This window comes from Oncorhynchus mykiss, chromosome 10 (genome assembly GCF_013265735.2).
Source record: "Oncorhynchus mykiss isolate Arlee chromosome 10, USDA_OmykA_1.1, whole genome shotgun sequence".
Lineage (NCBI taxonomy): Eukaryota > Metazoa > Chordata > Actinopteri > Salmoniformes > Salmonidae > Oncorhynchus > Oncorhynchus mykiss.
In genome coordinates this window covers 78917783-78939437 of record NC_048574.1, presented here as the reverse complement: position 1 = coordinate 78939437, position 21655 = coordinate 78917783, and the positions used below count along the sequence as shown (strand labels likewise).

General features: G+C 41.4%; 1 protein-coding gene across 5 annotated transcripts in view; it reads right to left on the bottom strand.

Moving 5' to 3' along the window:
• Positions 1 to 3767: 3767 nt before the first annotated feature.
• The window catches only part of LOC110513597 (circadian locomoter output cycles protein kaput), a 50399-nt gene continuing 32511 nt past the window's right edge, over positions 3768 to 21655 (bottom strand). For 3 of the 5 annotated variants that reach the window (XM_036934091.1, XM_036934093.1, XM_036934092.1), the window contains 6 exons: positions 21091 to 21285; positions 19056 to 19277; positions 18208 to 18371; positions 17567 to 17696; positions 17362 to 17481; positions 3768 to 5179 (listed from right to left, as the gene is read on the bottom strand). In XM_036934091.1, the coding sequence (XP_036789986.1) occupies positions 4970 to 5179; positions 17362 to 17481; positions 17567 to 17696; positions 18208 to 18371; positions 19056 to 19277; positions 21091 to 21285 (1041 nt within the window). In that variant the 3' untranslated portion in view covers positions 3768 to 4969. The remainder of the gene's footprint in view (positions 5180 to 17361; positions 17482 to 17566; positions 17697 to 18207; positions 18372 to 19055; positions 19278 to 21090; positions 21286 to 21655) is intronic. The other 2 variants (XM_036934095.1, XM_036934094.1) reach the window with 2 other exon arrangements.

Genomic DNA, 21655 nt, shown 5'->3' with positions numbered 1-21655 from the left:
CTACTGACCAGACCTGGATCAGATATCAACTGACTACTGACCAGACCTGGATCAGATATCAACTGGCCAGACCTGGATCAGATATCAACTGACTACTGACCAGACCTGGATCAGATATCAACTGACTACTGACCAGACCTGGATCAAATATCAACTGACTACTGACCAGACCTGGATCAGATATCAACTGACTACTGACCAGACCTGAATCAGATATCAAGATACCCTAACCCAACTGACTGACCAGACCAATGCTAACTCGTTACATTTCCGTGACGTAAAATTTGATTTGTTTTTCATGATTAGATTTGTTGATTCGTCCCTAATAAGCAGAAAAGCAACGCACCAGAAGAATGGTTTGTTATTATGGGTAATTTTCCCATCTCCTGTCAGACATGTGACGTGTTCTGTCTGGCCTGGAGAGACTGAGCATGTGCAGATGTCAGGTTATGATTGGGCCCCAGTTTGTTATTATGGGTAATTCCCCCATCTCCTGACAGACATGTGACGTGTTCTGTCTGGCCTGGAGAGACTGAGCATGTGCAGATGTCAGGTTATGATTGGGCCCCAGTTTGTTATTATGGGTAATTCCCCCATCTCCTGACAGACATGTGACGTGTTCTGTCTGGCCTGGAGAGACTGAGCATGTGCAGATGTCAGGTTATGATTGGGCCCCAGTTTGTTATTATGGGTAATTCCCCCATCTCCTGACAGACATGTGACGTGTTCTGTCTGGCCTGGAGAGACTGAGCATGTGCAGATGTCAGGTTATGATTGGGCCCCAGTTTGTTATTATGGGTAATTCCCCCATCTCCTGACAGACATGTGACTGTCTGGCCTGGAGAGACTGAGCATGTGCAGATGGCAGGTTATGATTGGGCCCCAGTTTGTTATTATGGGTAATTCCCCCATCTCCTGACAGACATGTGATGTGTTCTGTCTGGCCTGGAGAGACTGAGCATGTGCAGATGTCAGGTTATGATTGGGCCCCAGTTTGTTATTATGGGTAATTTCCCCATCTCCTGACAGACATGTGACGTGTTCTGTCTGGCCTGGAGAGACTGAGCATGTGCAGATGGCAGGTTATGATTGGGCCCCATGTGAGGCCTGTGTATACTGGAGCAGATGCATGTCTGCTGAGTCCTTGGCTAATTCTCCAATGGCACCCTATTCCCTATATAGTGCACTACTTTAGACCAGAGCCCTATGGCACCCTATTCCCTATATAGTGCACTACTTTAGACCAGAGCTCTATGGCACCCTATTCCCTATATAGAGCACTACTTTAGACCAGAGCCCTATGGCACCCTATTCCCTATATAGTGCACTACTTTAGACCAGAGCCCTATTCCCTATATAGTGCACTACTTTAGACCAGGGCCCTTTTCCCTATATAGTGCACTACTTTATACCAGAGGCCTATGGCACCCTATTCCCTATATAGTGCATTACTTTAGACCAGAGCCCTATGGCACCCTATTCCCTATATAGTGCACTACTTTAGACCAGAGCCCTATTCCCTATATAGTGCACTACTTTAGACCAGAGCCCTATTCCCTATATAGTGCACTACTTTAGAACAGAGCCCTATGGCACCCTATTCCCTATATAGTGCACTACTTTAGACCAGAGCCCTATGGCACCCTATTCCCTATATAGTGCACTACTTTAGACCATAGCCCTATTCCCTATATAGTGCACTACTTTAGACCAGGGCCCTATTCCCTATATAGTGCACTACTTTAGACCAGAGCCCTATGGCACCCTATTCCCTATATAGTGCACTACTTTAGACCATAGCCCTATTCCCTATATAGTGCACTACTTTAGACCAGAGCCCTATTCCCTATATAGTGCACTACTTTAGACCAGAGCCCTATTCCCTATATGGTGCACTACTTTAGACCATAGCCCTATTCCCTATATAGTGCACTACTTTAGACCAGGGCCCTATTCCCTATATAGTGCACTACTTTAGACCAGAGTCCTATTCACTATATAGTGCACTACTTTAGACCAGAGCCCTATTCCCTATATAGTGCACTACTTTAGACCAGAGCCAATAGGAGAGTACCATTTTGGACACAACAGTTTTATTCCTGAGCAGAGACCATTCAGCAAATTGTGTATCCTTGAATACGGGAGTTAGTATAAGACACAGGGGGAAACACACACAATGTAAACACACACACACACACAATGTAAACACACACGCACACAATGTCTAGAGGTAAACGCATGGACAAGAACACAGACTCACATACTCTCTCTCACACACACAAACATACACACAGATTTCCACACACATCCAGATTCAACACAGCTAGGTAGATATACTGTCTGTAGGTCTGTAATTTACTGTCTTAAGACCTCATTAAGTGCTATAATATCATGGGGAGATATACTGTCTGTATGTCTGTAACTTACTGTCTAAGACCTCATTAAGTGCTATAATATCATGGGGAGATATACTGTCTGTAATTTACTGTCTAAGACCTCATTAAGTGCTATAATATCATGGGGAGATATACTGTCTGTAATTTACTGTCTAAGACCTCATTAAGTGCTATAATATCATGGGGAGATATACTGTCTGTATGTCTGTAATTTACTGTGTTAGACCTCATTAAGTGCTATAATATCATGGGGAGATATACTGTCTGTAGGTCTGTAATTTACTGTCTAAGACCTCATTAAGTGCTATAATATCATGGGGAGATATACTGTCTGTAATTTACTGTGTTAGACCTCATTAAGTGCTATAATATCATGGGGAGATATACTGTCTGTAGGTCTGTAATTTACTGGCTAAGACCTCATTAAGTGCTATAATATCATGGGGAGATATACTGTCTGTAATTTACTGTGTTAGACCTCATTAAGTGCTATAATATCATGGGGAGATATACTGTCTGTAGGTCTGTAATTTACTGTCTAAGACCTCATTAAGTGCTATAATATCATGGGGAGATATACTGTCTGTAATTTACTGGCTAAGACCTCATTAAGTGCTATAATATCATGGGGAGATATACTGTCTGTAGGTCTGTAATTTACTGTCTTAGACCTCATTAAGTGCTATAATATCATGGGGAGATATACTGTCTGTAATTTACTGGCTAAGACCTCATTAAGTGCTATAATATCATGGGGAGATATACTGTCTGTAGGTCTGTAATTTACTGTCTTAGACCTCATTAAGTGCTATAATATCATGGGGAGATATACTGTCTGTAATTTACTGGCTAAGACCTCATTAAGTGCTATAATATCATGGGGAGATATACTGTCTGTAATTTACTGGCTAAGACCTCATTAAGTGCTATAATATCATGGGGGAGGTTAAATATATACTGTCTATGTATAATAAGACTCTGTTTCTGTCTTCATTAAAAAATAATCCATTCTATATACATGCAGTACTCTGATAGAAGATATACTTCTGGAAATATATATATATATACCTCTTCGAATAGTCTGTTAAAATATATATATCAACTGACCCTGTGTGTTGTGACTATTGGCACTTGGAATAACTAAACCCGTTACAGACGATCCCAGACCTGTGTGTTAAGACGGCACCATTCATATAGAACATTTACTAGATGTATTTTTCCCAAAGCAACTTAGAGTCAGTCATACGTGCATAGATTTGACGTACGGATGGCCCGAGCTGGAATCAAACCCACGACCTTTGGGGTTGCAAGTGCCTTGCTCTACCAACTGAGCCAACACAAGACCGAAGTGATCTGGGACCAGGCTGAGTAATATTGCCGACTCCCTGGTCTGGTTTAGACTGTATTTATCCGTAGGTCTGTTTGGTCGTCATGATTGGATTGGATCAGACGTGGTTGTTGTTCTGATAAAACGTTTCAAAATGTTGAGTTTAAAAACAACATTTCCCAGCATCCCACTAGAACCCAAGCCCGTCCATCAAACGAACGGTGACACAACATCTCTCCCTCCGGGGGCCATGTTCCAACACAAATGAAATACACCCTTTAACTGAATGACTTTGATAACCTCAAGGCAGGAAGGGAGGAAAGATGGAAGGATGGATGCATTTTCTAAAGTGTTGGAACAGAGCCGAAAGACCTTTAGGTGGAAGAGAGAGGCGGCTCTTCACGCTAGCTGAACGTCTGTCACCTCATATCTGACCAGGAACTGACCAGGAACTGACCAGGAAAACACTGAATAAAGACATTTTGCCAAAAGTTACTCATAAAAACGTACAGTTATTTACCCATGCAATCATATAAAATAGTAATTTCCGTTGTTTTTTCGTTGTAGCTATAATGGATATTTACATTTAGTATAATGTGACACACGTCTGTACTGTACAGACCCATAGAGTCAGTCCATCACCACGACGTTCCTTTTGGAGTCTCTCGTTGCCGTGGCAACGCAGAGTTCTACTGGGTTTCCACGGACACCGAGTTTGTCTCTCCTCCAACGCACGAACAAACAACTCTCCTCCTGGTTGCTACGGGACACAGGGTTCCGATGGTTCCGGTCCGTACTATTGTCACCGCGGTGATGAGGAGTTCCTTAAGGAAGGTGAAATCCAGGTGGGGGCCAAACCTCCTCCTGAAGATCTCCTGACTGCAGGCTTTAGTTCCGGCCCTGCGCTAACCAACACACCTGATTCAGTCTAGGTGAACATCAAGGTCCCGGTGAGCAACTGAATAGGTGTGTTAGAGCAGAGCCGGAGCCAAACCCTGCACAGTTAGTAGCTTTCTAGGAGGAAGGGCTGGCCACCCTCACCGTTACCCATAACTCAGTTTGTTATGGCGGAAGAAAGAGGGGGTCAACACAGCAGCTATATTGGTAGGGGCGATAGGAAGGGGGGGGGTTGGGTGACTCCAACACTGTAGTTCCATTAGAAAAACACACAACACAATCCAGGACACCCCTCCACACCTCTGATTGGTTCAGCCTTCAGGTCATAGAGTCTGATTGGACGCCTGGCCTACTGTGCTTGGCTGCTGGAGCTGTCAGTCCGGTGCGAAGGCGGGCCTTTGGGTTGTTTCTGCGGCTGTGGTTTCAGCTGCAGCTGATGCCTCTGGTTGTGAGACTGTTGTTGTTGTTGTGTTACCTGGGTGAAGGCCTGTTGCTGTTGTTGCATGGGGAATGCTGCCTGGAGGATCAGCTGCTGGTTGCCGTGGAGAAGACGGGTGCCCTGGTTACGGGAAGTAAGACAATGGATTAGAATGGTATTCTTATTCTAATTGTATGGTTAGAACTATAGAAGTGACTCTAAAACATTATGATTAGAACACTGTGAAATCCTTACAATTCTAATACAGTCCAGGTTGACATTCCCCTTAGCCACAGATCTAGGATCAGGGTAAGATAGATAGCATTCGTTCTGCCTCGGTCCCTATTGAACTCTGCCCCCACACTGCCCTCTGCTGGTTACATGTAGGAACTGCTGCTGCTACTGTGCAGCCTGGTTGTCTGAAATGACACCAGATTCTCCGCATAGAGGACTACTGTTGACCAGGCCCATAGGGAAGAGGGTGCCATTTTGGACTCAATCCTAATCCATCACTATACACACTCCATCCCTCTGTGAACTGCCTGTCTATGGCTGTTGAAACTAGAGGTTACCTGTTGAAACTAGAGGTTACCTGTTGAAACTAGAGGTTACCTGTTGAAACTAGAGGTTACCTGTTAGAACTGATGCTGTTGAAACTAGAGGTCACCTGTTGAAACTAGAGGTTACCTGTTGAAACTAGAGGTTACCTGTTGAAACTAGAGGTTACCTGTCAGAACTGATGCTGTTGAAACTAGAGGTTACCTGTCAGAACTGATGCTGTTGAAACTAGAGGTTACCTGTCAGAACTGATGCTGTTGAAACTAGAGATTACCTGTTGAAACTAGAGGTTACCTGTTGAAACTAGAGGTTACCTGTTGAAACTAGAGGTTACCTGTTGAAACTAGAGGTTACCTGTCAGAACTGATGCTGTTGAAACTAGAGGTTACCTGTCAGAACTGATGCTGTTGAAACTAGAGGTTACCTGTCAGAACTGATGCTGTTGAAACTAGAGATTACCTGTTGAAACTAGAGGTTACCTGTTGAAACTAGAGGTTACCTGTTAGAACTAGAGGTTACCTGTTGAAACTAGAGGTTACCTGTTGAAACTAGAGGTTACCTGTTGAAACTAGAGGTTACCTGTTAGAACTAGAGGTTACCTGTTGAAACTAGAGGTTACCTGTTGAAACTAGAGGTTACCTGTTGAAACTAGAGGTTACCTGTTGAAACTAGAGGTAACCTGTTGAAACTAGAGGTTACCTGTTGAAACTAGAGGTTACCTGTTGAAACTAGAGGTTACCTGTTGAAACTAGAGGTTACCTGTTAGAACTAGAGGTTACCTGTTGAAACTAGAGGTTACCTGTTGAAACTAGAGGTTACCTGTTGAAACTAGAGGTAACCTGTTGAAACTAGAGATTACCTGTTGAAACTAGAGAATACCTGTTGAAACTAGAGGTTACCTGTTGAAACTAGAGGTTACCTGTTGAAACTAGAGGTTACCTGTCAGAACTGATGCTGTTGAAACTAGAGGTTACCTGTTGGAACTAGAGGTTACCTGTTAGAACTGATGCTGTTGAAACTAGAGGTTACCTGTTGAAACTAGAGGTAACCTGTTGAAACTAGAGGTTACCTGTTGAAACTAGAGGTTACCTGTCAGAACTGATGCTGTTGAAACTAGAGGTTACCTGTTGAAACTAGAGGTTACCTGTTGAAACTAGAGGTTACCTGTTGAAACTAGAGGTTACCTGTTGAAACTAGAGGTTACCTGTTGAAACTAGAGGTTACCTGTTGAAACTAGAGGTTACCTGTTAGAACTAGAGGTTACCTGTTGAAACTAGAGGTTATCTGTTGAAACTAGAGGTTACCTGTTGAAACTAGAGGTTACCTGTTGAAACTAGAGGTTACCTGTTAGAACTAGAGGTTACCTGTTGAAACTAGAGGTTACCTGTTGAAACTAGAGGTTACCTGTTGAAACTAGAGGTTACCTGTTGAAACTAGAGGTTACCTGTTGAAACTAGAGGTTACCTGTCAGAACTAGAGGTTACCTGTTGAAACTAGAGGTTACCTGTTGAAACTAGAGGTTACCTGTTGAAACTAGAGGTTACCTGTTAGAACTAGAGGTTACCTGTTAGAACTAGAGGTTACCTGTTGAAACTAGAGGTTACCTGTTGAAACTAGAGGTTACCTGTCAGAACTGATGCTGTTGAAACTAGAGGTTACCTGTTGAAACTAGAGGTTACCTGTTAGAACTAGAGGTTACCTGTTAGAACTAGAGGTTACCTGTCAGAACTAGAGGTTACCTGTTGAAACTAGAGGTTACCTGTTGAAACTAGAGGTTACCTGTTGAAACTAGAGGTTACCTGTTGAAACTAGAGGTTACCTGTCAGAACTGATGCTGTTGAAACTAGAGATTACCTGTTGAAACTAGAGGTTACCTGTTGAAACTAGAGGTTACCTGTTGAAACTAGAGGTTACCTGTTGAAACTAGAGGTTACCTGTCAGAACTGATGCTGTTGAAACTAGAGGTTACCTGTCAGAACTGATGCTGTTGAAACTAGAGGTTACCTGTCAGAACTGATGCTGTTGAAACTAGAGATTACCTGTTGAAACTAGAGGTTACCTGTTGAAACTAGAGGTTACCTGTTAGAACTAGAGGTTACCTGTTGAAACTAGAGGTTACCTGTTGAAACTAGAGGTTACCTGTTGAAACTAGAGGTTACCTGTTAGAACTAGAGGTTACCTGTTGAAACTAGAGGTTACCTGTTGAAACTAGAGGTTACCTGTTGAAACTAGAGGTAACCTGTTGAAACTAGAGGTTACCTGTTGAAACTAGAGGTTACCTGTTGAAACTAGAGGTTACCTGTTGAAACTAGAGGTTACCTGTTAGAACTAGAGGTTACCTGTTGAAACTAGAGGTTACCTGTTGAAACTAGAGGTTACCTGTTGAAACTAGAGGTAACCTGTTGAAACTAGAGATTACCTGTTGAAACTAGAGAATACCTGTTGAAACTAGAGGTTACCTGTTGAAACTAGAGGTTACCTGTTGAAACTAGAGGTTACCTGTCAGAACTGATGCTGTTGAAACTAGAGGTTACCTGTTGGAACTAGAGGTTACCTGTTAGAACTGATGCTGTTGAAACTAGAGGTTACCTGTTGAAACTAGAGGTAACCTGTTGAAACTAGAGGTTACCTGTTGAAACTAGAGGTTACCTGTCAGAACTGATGCTGTTGAAACTAGAGATTACCTGTTGAAACTAGAGGTTACCTGTTGAAACTAGAGGTTACCTGTTGAAACTAGAGGTTACCTGTTGAAACTAGAGGTTACCTGTTGAAACTAGAGGTTACCTGTTGAAACTAGAGGTTACCTGTTGAAACTAGAGGTTACCTGTTGAAACTAGAGGTTACCTGTTAGAACTAGAGGTTACCTGTTGAAACTAGAGGTTATCTGTTGAAACTAGAGGTTACCTGTTGAAACTAGAGGTTACCTGTTGAAACTAGAGGTTACCTGTTAGAACTAGAGGTTACCTGTTGAAACTAGAGGTTACCTGTTGAAACTAGAGGTTACCTGTTGAAACTAGAGGTTACCTGTTGAAACTAGAGGTTACCTGTTAGAACTAGAGGTTACCTGTTGAAACTAGAGGTTACCTGTTGAAACTAGAGGTTACCTGTTGAAACTAGAGGTTACCTGTTGAAACTAGAGGTTACCTGTTGAAACTAGAGGTTACCTGTTGAAACTAGAGGTAACCTGTTGAAACTAGAGGTAACCTGTTGAAACTAGAGGTTACCTGTTGAAACTAGAGGTTACCTGTTGAAACTAGAGGTTACCTGTTGAAACTAGAGGTTACCTGTTGAAACTAGAGGTTACCTGTTGAAACTAGAGGTTACCTGTTGAAACTAGAGGTTACCTGTTAGAACTAGAGGTTACCTGTTGAAACTAGAGGTTATCTGTTGAAACTAGAGGTTACCTGTTGAAACTAGAGGTTACCTGTTGAAACTAGAGGTTACCTGTTAGAACTAGAGGTTACCTGTTGAAACTAGAGGTTACCTGTTGAAACTAGAGGTTACCTGTTGAAACTAGAGGTTACCTGTTGAAACTAGAGGTTACCTGTTGAAACTAGAGGTTACCTGTCAGAACTAGAGGTTACCTGTTGAAACTAGAGGTTACCTGTTGAAACTAGAGGTTACCTGTTGAAACTAGAGGTTACCTGTTAGAACTAGAGGTTACCTGTTAGAACTAGAGGTTACCTGTTGAAACTAGAGGTTACCTGTTGAAACTAGAGGTTACCTGTCAGAACTGATGCTGTTGAAACTAGAGGTTACCTGTTGAAACTAGAGGTTACCTGTTAGAACTAGAGGTTACCTGTTAGAACTAGAGGTTACCTGTCAGAACTAGAGGTTACCTGTTGAAACTAGAGGTTACCTGTTGAAACTAGAGGTTACCTGTTGAAACTAGAGGTTACCTGTTGAAACTAGAGGTTACCTGTTGAAACTAGAGGTTACCTGTTGAAACTAGAGGTTACCTGTTAGAACTAGAGGTTACCTGTTGAAACTAGAGGTTACCTGTTGAAACTAGAGGTTACCTGTTGAAACTAGAGGTAACCTGTTGAAACTAGAGGTTACCTGTTAGAACTAGAGGTTACCTGTTAGAACTAGAGGTTACCTGTTGAAACTAGAGGTTACCTGTTGAAACTAGAGGTTACCTGTCAGAACTGATGCTGTTGAAACTAGAGGTTACCTGTTGAAACTAGAGGTTACCTGTTAGAACTAGAGGTTACCTGTTAGAACTAGAGGTTACCTGTCAGAACTAGAGGTTACCTGTTGAAACTAGAGGTTACCTGTTGAAACTAGAGGTTACCTGTTGAAACTAGAGGTTACCTGTTGAAACTAGAGGTTACCTGTTAGAACTAGAGGTTACCTGTTAGAACTAGAGGTTACCTGTTGAAACTAGAGGTTACCTGTTGAAACTAGAGGTTACCTGTTGAAACTAGAGGTTACCTGTTGAAACTAGAGGTTACCTGTTGAAACTAGAGGTTACCTGTTGAAACTAGAGGTAACCTGTTGAAACTAGAGGTTACCTGTTGAAACTAGAGAATACCTGTTGAAACTAGAGGTTACCTGTTGAAACTAGAGGTTACCTGTTGAAACTAGAGGTCACCTGTTGAAACTAGAGGTTACCTGTTGAAACTAGAGGTTACCTGTTGAAACTAGAGGTTACCTGTTGAAACTAGAGGTTACCTGTTAGAACTAGAGGTTACCTGTTAGAACTGATGCTGTTGAAACTAGAGGTTACCTGTCAGAACCGATGCTGTTGAAACTAGAGGTTACCTGTCAGAACTGATGCTGTTGAAACTAGAGGTTACCTGTTGAAACTAGAGGTAACCTGTTGAAACTAGAGGTTACCTGTTGAAACTAGAGGTTACCTGTCAGAACTGATGCTGTTGAAACTAGAGGTTACCTGTTGAAACTAGAGGTTACCTGTTGAAACTAGAGGTTACCTGTTAGAACTAGAGGTTACCTGTTGAAACTAGAGGTTACCTGTTGAAACTAGAGGTTACCTGTCAGAACTGATGCTGTTGAAACTAGAGGTTACCTGTTGAAACTAGAGGTTACCTGTTGAAACTAGAGGTTACCTGTTGAAACTAGAGGTTACCTGTCAGAACTGATGCTGTTGAAACTAGAGGTTACCTGTTGAAACTAGAGGTTACCTGTTGAAACTAGAGGTTACCTGTTGAAACTAGAGGTTACCTGTTGAAACTAGAGATTACCTGTTGAAACTATTAGAGGTTACCTGTTGAAACTAGAGGTTACCTGTTAGAACTAGAGGTTACCTGTCAGAACTAGAGGTTACCTGTCAGAACTGATGCTGTTGAAACTAGAGGTTACCTGTTGAAACTAGAGGTTACCTGTCAGAACTGATGCTGTTGAAACTAGAGGTTACCTGTTGAAACTAGAGGTTACCTGTTGAAACTAGAGGTCACCTGTTGAAACTAGAGGTTACCTGTCAGAACCGATGCTGTTGAAACTAGAGGTTACCTGTCAGAACCGATGCTGTTGAAACTAGAGGTTACCTGTCAGAACCGATGCTGTTGAAACTAGAGGTTACCTGTTGAAACTAGAGGTTACCTGTTGAAACTAGAGGTTACCTGTTGAAACTAGAGGTTACCTGTTGAAACTAGAGGTTACCTGTTGAAACTAGAGGTTACCTGTCAGAACTAGAGGTTGCCTGTTGAAACTAGAGGTTACCTGTTGAAACTAGAGGTTACCTGTTGAAACTAGAGGTTACCTGTTGAAACTAGAGGTTACCTGTTGAAACTAGAGGTTACCTGTTGAAACTAGAGGTTACCTGTTGAAACTAGAGGTTACCTGTTGAAACTAGAGATAACCTGTTGAAACTAGAGGTTACCTGTTAGAACTAGAGGTTACCTGTTAGAACTGATGCTGTTGAAACTAGAGGTTACCTGTTGAAACTAGAGGTTACCTGTTAGAACTAGAGGTTACCTGTTAGAACTAGAGGTTACCTGTCAGAACTAGAGGTTACCTGTTGAAACTAGAGGTTACCTGTTGAAACTAGAGGTTACCTGTTAGAACTAGAGGTTATCTGTTGAAACTAGAGGTTACCTGTTGAAACTAGAGGTTATCTGTTGAAACTAGAGGTTACCTGTCAGAACTAGAGGTTACCTGTTGAAACTAGAGGTTACCTGTTGAAACTAGAGGTTACCTGTTGAAACTAGAGGTTACCTGTTAGAACTAGAGGTTACGTGTTAGAACTAGAGGTTACCTGTTGAAACTAGAGGTTACCTGTTGAAACTAGAGGTTACCTGTTGAAACTAGAGGTTACCTGTCAGAACTGATGCTGTTGAAACTAGAGGTTACCTGTTGAAACTAGAGGTTACCTGTTAGAACTAGAGGTTACCTGTTAGAACTAGAGGTTACCTGTCAGAACTAGAGGTTACCTGTTGAAACTAGAGGTTACCTGTTGAAACTAGAGGTTACCTGTTGAAACTAGAGGTTACCTGTTGAAACTAGAGGTTACCTGTCAGAACTGATGCTGTTGAAACTAGAGATTACCTGTTGAAACTAGAGGTTACCTGTTGAAACTAGAGGTTACCTGTTGAAACTAGAGGTTACCTGTTGAAACTAGAGGTTACCTGTCAGAACTGATGCTGTTGAAACTAGAGGTTACCTGTCAGAACTGATGCTGTTGAAACTAGAGGTTACCTGTCAGAACTGATGCTGTTGAAACTAGAGATTACCTGTTGAAACTAGAGGTTACCTGTTGAAACTAGAGGTTACCTGTTAGAACTAGAGGTTACCTGTTGAAACTAGAGGTTACCTGTTGAAACTAGAGGTTACCTGTTGAAACTAGAGGTTACCTGTTAGAACTAGAGGTTACCTGTTGAAACTAGAGGTTACCTGTTGAAACTAGAGGTTACCTGTTGAAACTAGAGGTAACCTGTTGAAACTAGAGGTTACCTGTTGAAACTAGAGGTTACCTGTTGAAACTAGAGGTTACCTGTTGAAACTAGAGGTTACCTGTTAGAACTAGAGGTTACCTGTTGAAACTAGAGGTTACCTGTTGAAACTAGAGGTTACCTGTTGAAACTAGAGGTTACCTGTTGAAACTAGAGGTAACCTGTTGAAACTAGAGGTTACCTGTTGAAACTAGAGGTTACCTGTTGAAACTAGAGGTAACCTGTTGAAACTAGAGATTACCTGTTGAAACTAGAGAATACCTGTTGAAACTAGAGGTTACCTGTTGAAACTAGAGGTTACCTGTTGAAACTAGAGGTTACCTGTCAGAACTGATGCTGTTGAAACTAGAGGTTACCTGTTGGAACTAGAGGTTACCTGTTAGAACTGATGCTGTTGAAACTAGAGGTTACCTGTTGAAACTAGAGGTAACCTGTTGAAACTAGAGGTTACCTGTTGAAACTAGAGGTTACCTGTCAGAACTGATGCTGTTGAAACTAGAGATTACCTGTTGAAACTAGAGGTTACCTGTTGAAACTAGAGGTTACCTGTTGAAACTAGAGGTTACCTGTTGAAACTAGAGGTTACCTGTTGAAACTAGAGGTTACCTGTTGAAACTAGAGGTTACCTGTTGAAACTAGAGGTTACCTGTTGAAACTAGAGGTTACCTGTTAGAACTAGAGGTTACCTGTTGAAACTAGAGGTTATCTGTTGAAACTAGAGGTTACCTGTTGAAACTAGAGGTTACCTGTTGAAACTAGAGGTTACCTGTTAGAACTAGAGGTTACCTGTTGAAACTAGAGGTTACCTGTTGAAACTAGAGGTTACCTGTTGAAACTAGAGGTTACCTGTTGAAACTAGAGGTTACCTGTTAGAACTAGAGGTTACCTGTTGAAACTAGAGGTTACCTGTTGAAACTAGAGGTTACCTGTTGAAACTAGAGGTTACCTGTTGAAACTAGAGGTTACCTGTTGAAACTAGAGGTTACCTGTTGAAACTAGAGGTAACCTGTTGAAACTAGAGGTTACCTGTTGAAACTAGAGGTTACCTGTTGAAACTAGAGGTTACCTGTTGAAACTAGAGGTTACCTGTTGAAACTAGAGGTTACCTGTTGAAACTAGAGGTTACCTGTTGAAACTAGAGGTTACCTGTTAGAACTAGAGGTTACCTGTTGAAACTAGAGGTTATCTGTTGAAACTAGAGGTTACCTGTTGAAACTAGAGGTTACCTGTTGAAACTAGAGGTTACCTGTTAGAACTAGAGGTTACCTGTTGAAACTAGAGGTTACCTGTTGAAACTAGAGGTTACCTGTTGAAACTAGAGGTTACCTGTTGAAACTAGAGGTTACCTGTTGAAACTAGAGGTTACCTGTCAGAACTAGAGGTTACCTGTTGAAACTAGAGGTTACCTGTTGAAACTAGAGGTTACCTGTTGAAACTAGAGGTTACCTGTTGAAACTAGAGGTTACCTGTTAGAACTAGAGGTTACCTGTTGAAACTAGAGGTTACCTGTTGAAACTAGAGGTTACCTGTCAGAACTGATGCTGTTGAAACTAGAGGTTACCTGTTGAAACTAGAGGTTACCTGTTAGAACTAGAGGTTACCTGTTAGAACTAGAGGTTACCTGTCAGAACTAGAGGTTACCTGTTGAAACTAGAGGTTACCTGTTGAAACTAGAGGTTACCTGTTGAAACTAGAGGTTACCTGTTGAAACTAGAGGTTACCTGTTGAAACTAGAGGTTACCTGTTAGAACTAGAGGTTACCTGTTGAAACTAGAGGTTACCTGTTGAAACTAGAGGTTACCTGTTGAAACTAGAGGTAACCTGTTGAAACTAGAGGTTACCTGTTAGAACTAGAGGTTACCTGTTAGAACTAGAGGTTACCTGTTGAAACTAGAGGTTACCTGTTGAAACTAGAGGTTACCTGTCAGAACTGATGCTGTTGAAACTAGAGGTTACCTGTTGAAACTAGAGGTTACCTGTTAGAACTAGAGGTTACCTGTTAGAACTAGAGGTTACCTGTCAGAACTAGAGGTTACCTGTTGAAACTAGAGGTTACCTGTTGAAACTAGAGGTTACCTGTTGAAACTAGAGGTTACCTGTTGAAACTAGAGGTTACCTGTTAGAACTAGAGGTTACCTGTTAGAACTAGAGGTTACCTGTTGAAACTAGAGGTTACCTGTTGAAACTAGAGGTTACCTGTTGAAACTAGAGGTTACCTGTTGAAACTAGAGGTTACCTGTTGAAACTAGAGGTTACCTGTTGAAACTAGAGGTTACCTGTTGAAACTAGAGGTAACCTGTTGAAACTAGAGGTTACCTGTTGAAACTAGAGAATACCTGTTGAAACTAGAGGTTACCTGTTGAAACTAGAGGTTACCTGTTGAAACTAGAGGTCACCTGTTGAAACTAGAGGTTACCTGTTGAAACTAGAGGTTACCTGTTGAAACTAGAGGTTACCTGTTGAAACTAGAGGTTACCTGTTAGAACTAGAGGTTACCTGTTAGAACTGATGCTGTTGAAACTAGAGGTTACCTGTCAGAACCGATGCTGTTGAAACTAGAGGTTACCTGTCAGAACTGATGCTGTTGAAACTAGAGGTTACCTGTTGAAACTAGAGGTAACCTGTTGAAACTAGAGGTTACCTGTTGAAACTAGAGGTTACCTGTCAGAACTGATGCTGTTGAAACTAGAGGTTACCTGTTGAAACTAGAGGTTACCTGTTGAAACTAGAGGTTACCTGTTAGAACTAGAGGTTACCTGTTGAAACTAGAGGTTACCTGTTGAAACTAGAGGTTACCTGTCAGAACTGATGCTGTTGAAACTAGAGGTTACCTGTTGAAACTAGAGGTTACCTGTTGAAACTAGAGGTTACCTGTTGAAACTAGAGGTTACCTGTCAGAACTGATGCTGTTGAAACTAGAGGTTACCTGTTGAAACTAGAGGTTACCTGTTGAAACTAGAGGTTACCTGTTGAAACTAGAGGTTACCTGTTGAAACTAGAGATTACCTGTTGAAACTATTAGAGGTTACCTGTTGAAACTAGAGGTTACCTGTTAGAACTAGAGGTTACCTGTCAGAACTAGAGGTTACCTGTCAGAACTGATGCTGTTGAAACTAGAGGTTACCTGTCAGAACTGATGCTGTTGAAACTAGAGGTTACCTGTTGAAACTAGAGGTTACCTGTTGAAACTAGAGGTCACCTGTTGAAACTAGAGGTTACCTGTCAGAACCGATGCTGTTGAAACTAGAGGTTACCTGTCAGAACCGATGCTGTTGAAACTAGAGGTTACCTGTCAGAACCGATGCTGTTGAAACTAGAGGTTACCTGTTGAAACTAGAGGTTACCTGTTGAAACTAGAGGTTACCTGTTGAAACTAGAGGTTACCTGTTGAAACTAGAGGTTACCTGTTGAAACTAGAGGTTACCTGTCAGAACTAGAGGTTGCCTGTTGAAACTAGAGGTTACCTGTTGAAACTAGAGGTTACCTGTTGAAACTAGAGGTTACCTGTTGAAACTAGAGGTTACCTGTTGAAACTAGAGGTTACCTGTTGAAACTAGAGGTTACCTGTTGAAACTAGAGGTTACCTGTTGAAACTAGAGATAACCTGTTGAAACTAGAGGTTACCTGTTAGAACTAGAGGTTACCTGTTAGAACTGATGCTGTTGAAACTAGAGGTTACCTGTTGAAACTAGAGGTTACCTGTTAGAACTAGAGGTTACCTGTTAGAACTAGAGGTTACCTGTCAGAACTAGAGGTTACCTGTTGAAACTAGAGGTTACCTGTTGAAACTAGAGGTTACCTGTTAGAACTAGAGGTTATCTGTTGAAACTAGAGGTTACCTGTTGAAACTAGAGGTTATCTGTTGAAACTAGAGGTTACCTGTCAGAACTAGAGGTTACCTGTTGAAACTAGAGGTTACCTGTTGAAACTAGAGGTTACCTGTTGAAACTAGAGGTTACCTGTTAGAACTAGAGGTTACCTGTTAGAACTAGAGGTTACCTGTTGAAACTAGAGGTTACCTGTTGAAACTAGAGGTTACCTGTTGAAACTAGAGGTTACCTGTCAGAACTGATGCTGTTGAAACTAGAGGTTACCTGTTGAAACTAGAGGTTACCTGTTAGAACTAGAGGTTACCTGTTAGAACTAGAGGTTACCTGTCAGAACTAGAGGTTACCTGTTGAAACTAGAGGTTACCTGTTGAAACTAGAGGTTACCTGTTGAAACTAGAGGTTACCTGTTGAAACTAGAGGTTACCTTTTAGAACTAGAGGTTACCTGTTAGAACTAGAGGTTACCTGTTGAAACTAGAGGTTACCTGTTGAAACTAGAGGTTACCTGTTGAAACTAGAGGTTACCTGTTGAAACTAGAGGTTACCTGTTGAAACTAGAGGTTACCTGTCAGAACTAGAGGTTACCTGTTGAAACTAGAGGTTACCTGTTGAAACTAGAGGTTACCTGTTGAAACTAGAGGTTACCTGTTGAAACTAGAGGTTACCTGTTAGAACTAGAGGTTACCTGTTAGAACTAGAGGTTACCTGTTGAAACTAGAGGTTACCTGTTGAAACTAGAGGTTACCTGTTGAAACTAGAGGTTACCTGTTGAAACTAGAGGTTACCTGTTGAAACTAGAGGTTACCTGTTGAAACTAGAGGTTACCTGTTGAAACTAGAGGTTACCTGTTAGAACTAGAGGTTACCTGTTGAAACTAGAGGTTACCTGTTGAAACTAGAGGTTACCTGTTGAAACTAGAGGTTACCTGTTGAAACTAGAGGTTACCTGTTGAAACTAGAGGTTACCTGTTGAAACTAGAGGTTACCTGTTAGAACTAGAGGTTACCTGTTAGAACTAGAGGTTACCTGTACGAACTGCTGCTGCGCCCCCTGTTGGTTACTCTGTGCCACTACAGTCGTCTGTGTCTGGCTGTCAGGCTGGTTCTGTTGGGATTGGGCTGCCTGGAGGGTCAGAGTCTGACCGCCCTGATAGGAGAGAGGTAGGGTTAGGGTGTTAGGGGGGTGAGTGAGTGTGTGTGTGTGTATACATGTATGAATGTGTGTGTGTTACCTGCTGCCCTCCGAAGGGGTTGTAAGCGATGACCGGTTGTCCCATGAACACAGAGGTCGGGACCATGACCGCTCCACATGCCATGGGGGCTGTCACTAACTTAGTCACCAGCTGCTGGCCCGCCGGAAACCTGCAGAGAGAGAGAGGAGACATGCTCCATATGTAATCAGTGTGTGTACAGCCAGTCAGCCAGCCAGCCAGCCAGCCAGCCAGCCAGCCAGCCAGCCAGCCAGCCAGTCAGTCAGCCAGTCAGCCAGTCAGTCAGTCAGCCAGTCCAGTCAGCCAGTCAGCCAGCCAGCCAGTCAACTTCCCAGAACTTGTGTGATTGTTTTTGTCTCGGAGAACAGAGTGGAGACGGAGAGAGTGTTATGTCATGTGTGTGTGTGTGTGTGTGTGTGTGTGGCTTTCTCAGTATGTGTGTGTGTGTGTGTCTGCCTCAGTGTGTGTGTGCGTGTCTGCCTCAGTGTGTGTGTGTGTGTGTCTGCCTCAGTGTGTGCGTGCGTGTGTGCGTGCGTGTGTCTGCCTTAGTGTGTGTGTGTGTGTGTGTGTGTCTTTCTCAGTATGTGTGTGTGTGTGTCTGCCTCAGTGTGTGTGTGTGTGTGTGTGTGTGTGTGTGTGTGTGTGTGTGTGTGTTTACATACTGTATCTGAGTGTTGTCTTGTGTGAAGGTGGCTACAGCCTGTTGTGTGTTGTTCTGTGGTAGACTGGTACTGATCTGAAGTAGGTTGGGCTGGCCAGGCTGAGACATGATCATGTTATAGACAGGTTGCTGCTGTTGTTGTTGTTGTTGACGCTGCTGCTGGACCTAGAGGGGGACACAGGGCAGACAGAGATGATGTCAGAGAGAGAGAGAGAGAGCAGGTTCTCACAGAGATTATGTCAGAGAGAGAGAGAGAGAGAGCAGGTTCTCACAGAGATGATGTCAGAGAGAGAGAGAGAGAGAGAGAGAGAGAGCAGGCTCTCACAGAGATGATGTCAGAGAGAGAGAGAGAGAGAGCAGGCTCTCACAGAGATGATGTCAGAGAGAGAGAGAGAGCAGGTTCTCACAGAGATGATGTCAGAGAGAGAGAGAGAGGAGGTTCTCACAGAGATGATGTCAGAGAGAGAGAGGAGGTTCTCAGAGATGATGTCAGAGAGAGAGCAGGTTCTCACAGAGATGATGTCAGAGAGAGAGAGAGAGCAGGTTCTCACAGAGATGATGTCAGAGAGAGAGAAAGAGAGCAGGTTCTCACAGAGATTATGTCAGAGAGATAGAGAGAGAGCAGGTTCTCACAGAGATTATGTAATTGATAAGACAGGTCTAACACAGTGGCTAGCTGTTCAGCTACATCTATTACCATGGTGATTATATTACACAACTTAACAAAACATAGCATACAACTAAATAACATAACTACTAAATAACATATAATACACATAAGATACCATAACATTAAAAAAACAACCCAACACAATGTTTTATAAAGATAATATGAACATAACAACATACCACTGCTTGGCTGAATACCTGAGCGAGAGAGTTGTTTTGCTGTAGTTGAAGGTTCTGTTGAGGAGGAGGTGACTGCTGCTGCTGAATGGTGAGCTGACTTCCTGTGTGGGCTGGGTTTAGGACAGTCTGCTGCACCTGATTGGTCAGAACTGCTCCCTGTGGCACCACCCCCACCTGAGGCAGCTGGACATTCAAAGCTCCGCCAGGCTGCTGCACGAACATCTATCACCACGGAAACAACAGTTGTCAATCATACGGGTCTCAATGTGCGTGTTTATTTCTGTGCAAATCTGTCTGTGTATATATCCTACCTGTATGGGGTCTAGGCTGTGCTCTGTGTAGCTGGTCCTATATGGTCAATATAAATCCTACCTGTATGGGGTCAATATATATATATATATATATTCTACCTGTATGGGGTCAATATATATATATATATATATTCTACCTGTATGGGGTCTAGGCTGTGCTCTGTGTAGCTGGTCCTATATGGTCAATATATATCCTACCTGTATGGGGTCAATATATTCTACCTGTATGGGGTCAATATATATATATATATATATATATATATATATATATATTCTACCTGTATGGAGTCTATATATATATATATATATATATATATATATATATATATATATATATATATATATATATATATATATATATATATATATCCTACCTGTATGGAGTCTATATATATATATATATATATATATATATATATATATATATATATATATATATATATATATATATATATATATATATATATATATATTCTACCTATATGGGGTCTATATATATATATATTCTACCTGTATGGGGTCTATATATATATATTCTACCTGTATGGGGTCTATATATATATATATATATATATATATATATATATTCTACCTGTATGGAGTCTATATATATATATATATATATATATTCTACCTGTATGGGGTCTATATATATTTATATATATATATATTCTACCTGTATGGAGTCTATATATATATATATATATATATATATATATATATATATTCTACCTGTATGGGGTCTATATATCTCCTACCTGTATGGGGTCTATATATCTCCTACCTGTACGGGGTCTATATCTCCTACCTGTATGGAGTCTCTATATATATATATATATATATATATATATATATATATATATTCTACCTGTATGGAGTCTATATATATATATATATATATATATATATATATATATATATATATATATATATATATATATATATATATATATATATATATATATATATATATATATTCTACCTGTATGGAGTCTATATATATATATATATATATATATATATATATATATATATATTTATCCTACCTGTATGGAGTCTATATATATATATATATATATATATATATATATATATATATCCTACCTGTATGGAGTCTATATATATATATATATATTCTACCTGTATGGGGTCTATATATATTTATATATATATATTCTACCTGTATGGAGTCTATATATATATATATATATTCTACCTGTATGGGGTCTATATATATTTATATATATATATATTCTACCTGTATGGAGTCTATATATATATATATATATTCTACCTGTATGGGGTCTATATATATTTATATATATATATTCTACCTGTATGGAGTCTATATATATATATATATATTCTACCTGTATGGGGTCTATATATATTTATATATATATATATTCTACCTGTATGGAGTCTATATATATATATATATATATTCTACCTGTATGGGGTCTATATATCTCCTACCTGTATGGGGTCTATATATCTCCTACCTGTATGGGGTCTATATACCTCCTACCTGTATGGCTGGGGGCTGTACTCTGTGTAGTTGGTCCTGTATGGCTGGGGGCTGTACTCTGTGTAGTTGGTCCTGTATGGGGTCTATATAACTCCTACCTGTATGGCTGGGGGCTGTACTCTGTGTAGTTGGTCCTGTATGGCTGGGGGCTGTACTCTGTGTAGTTGGTCCTGTATGGGGTCTATATAACTCCTACCTGTATGGCTGGGGGCTGTATTCTGTGTAGTTGGTCCTGTATGGCTGGGGGCTGTACTCTGTGTAGTTGGTCCTGTATGGCTCGGAGTTCATCCTGCTGTCTCTGGATGTTGGCCTGAATCATCCTGGTCCTCTGCTCCAGCTGGTCCTTTAGGTGCTGCATAGCATTCACCTGGGCTGAGAACTCTAGCACCGGCTTGGGGTTGGATGGGGGAGTAACGGGGGAAGAGAGAGAGGGAAACAGAGGGAGAAAGATTGTTCCCACCATGTTATATGACCAGCAAGCAGCGTCAGGCTACAATAGGTTCTGCTGTCTGCTGTCTGAATGGCTGGAGGGAGGTTCTGCTGTCTGACATACTAGTGCTGAATCGCTGGAGGGAGGTTCTGCTGTCTGACATACTAGTACTGAATGACTGTAGGGAGGTTCTGCTGTCTGACATACTAGAACTGCATGGCCGGAGGGAGGTTCTGCTGTCTGCTGTCTGAATGGCTGGAGGGAGGTTCTGCTGTCTGAATGGCTGTAGGGAGGTTCTGCTGTCTGAATGGCTGGAGGGAGGTTCTGCTGT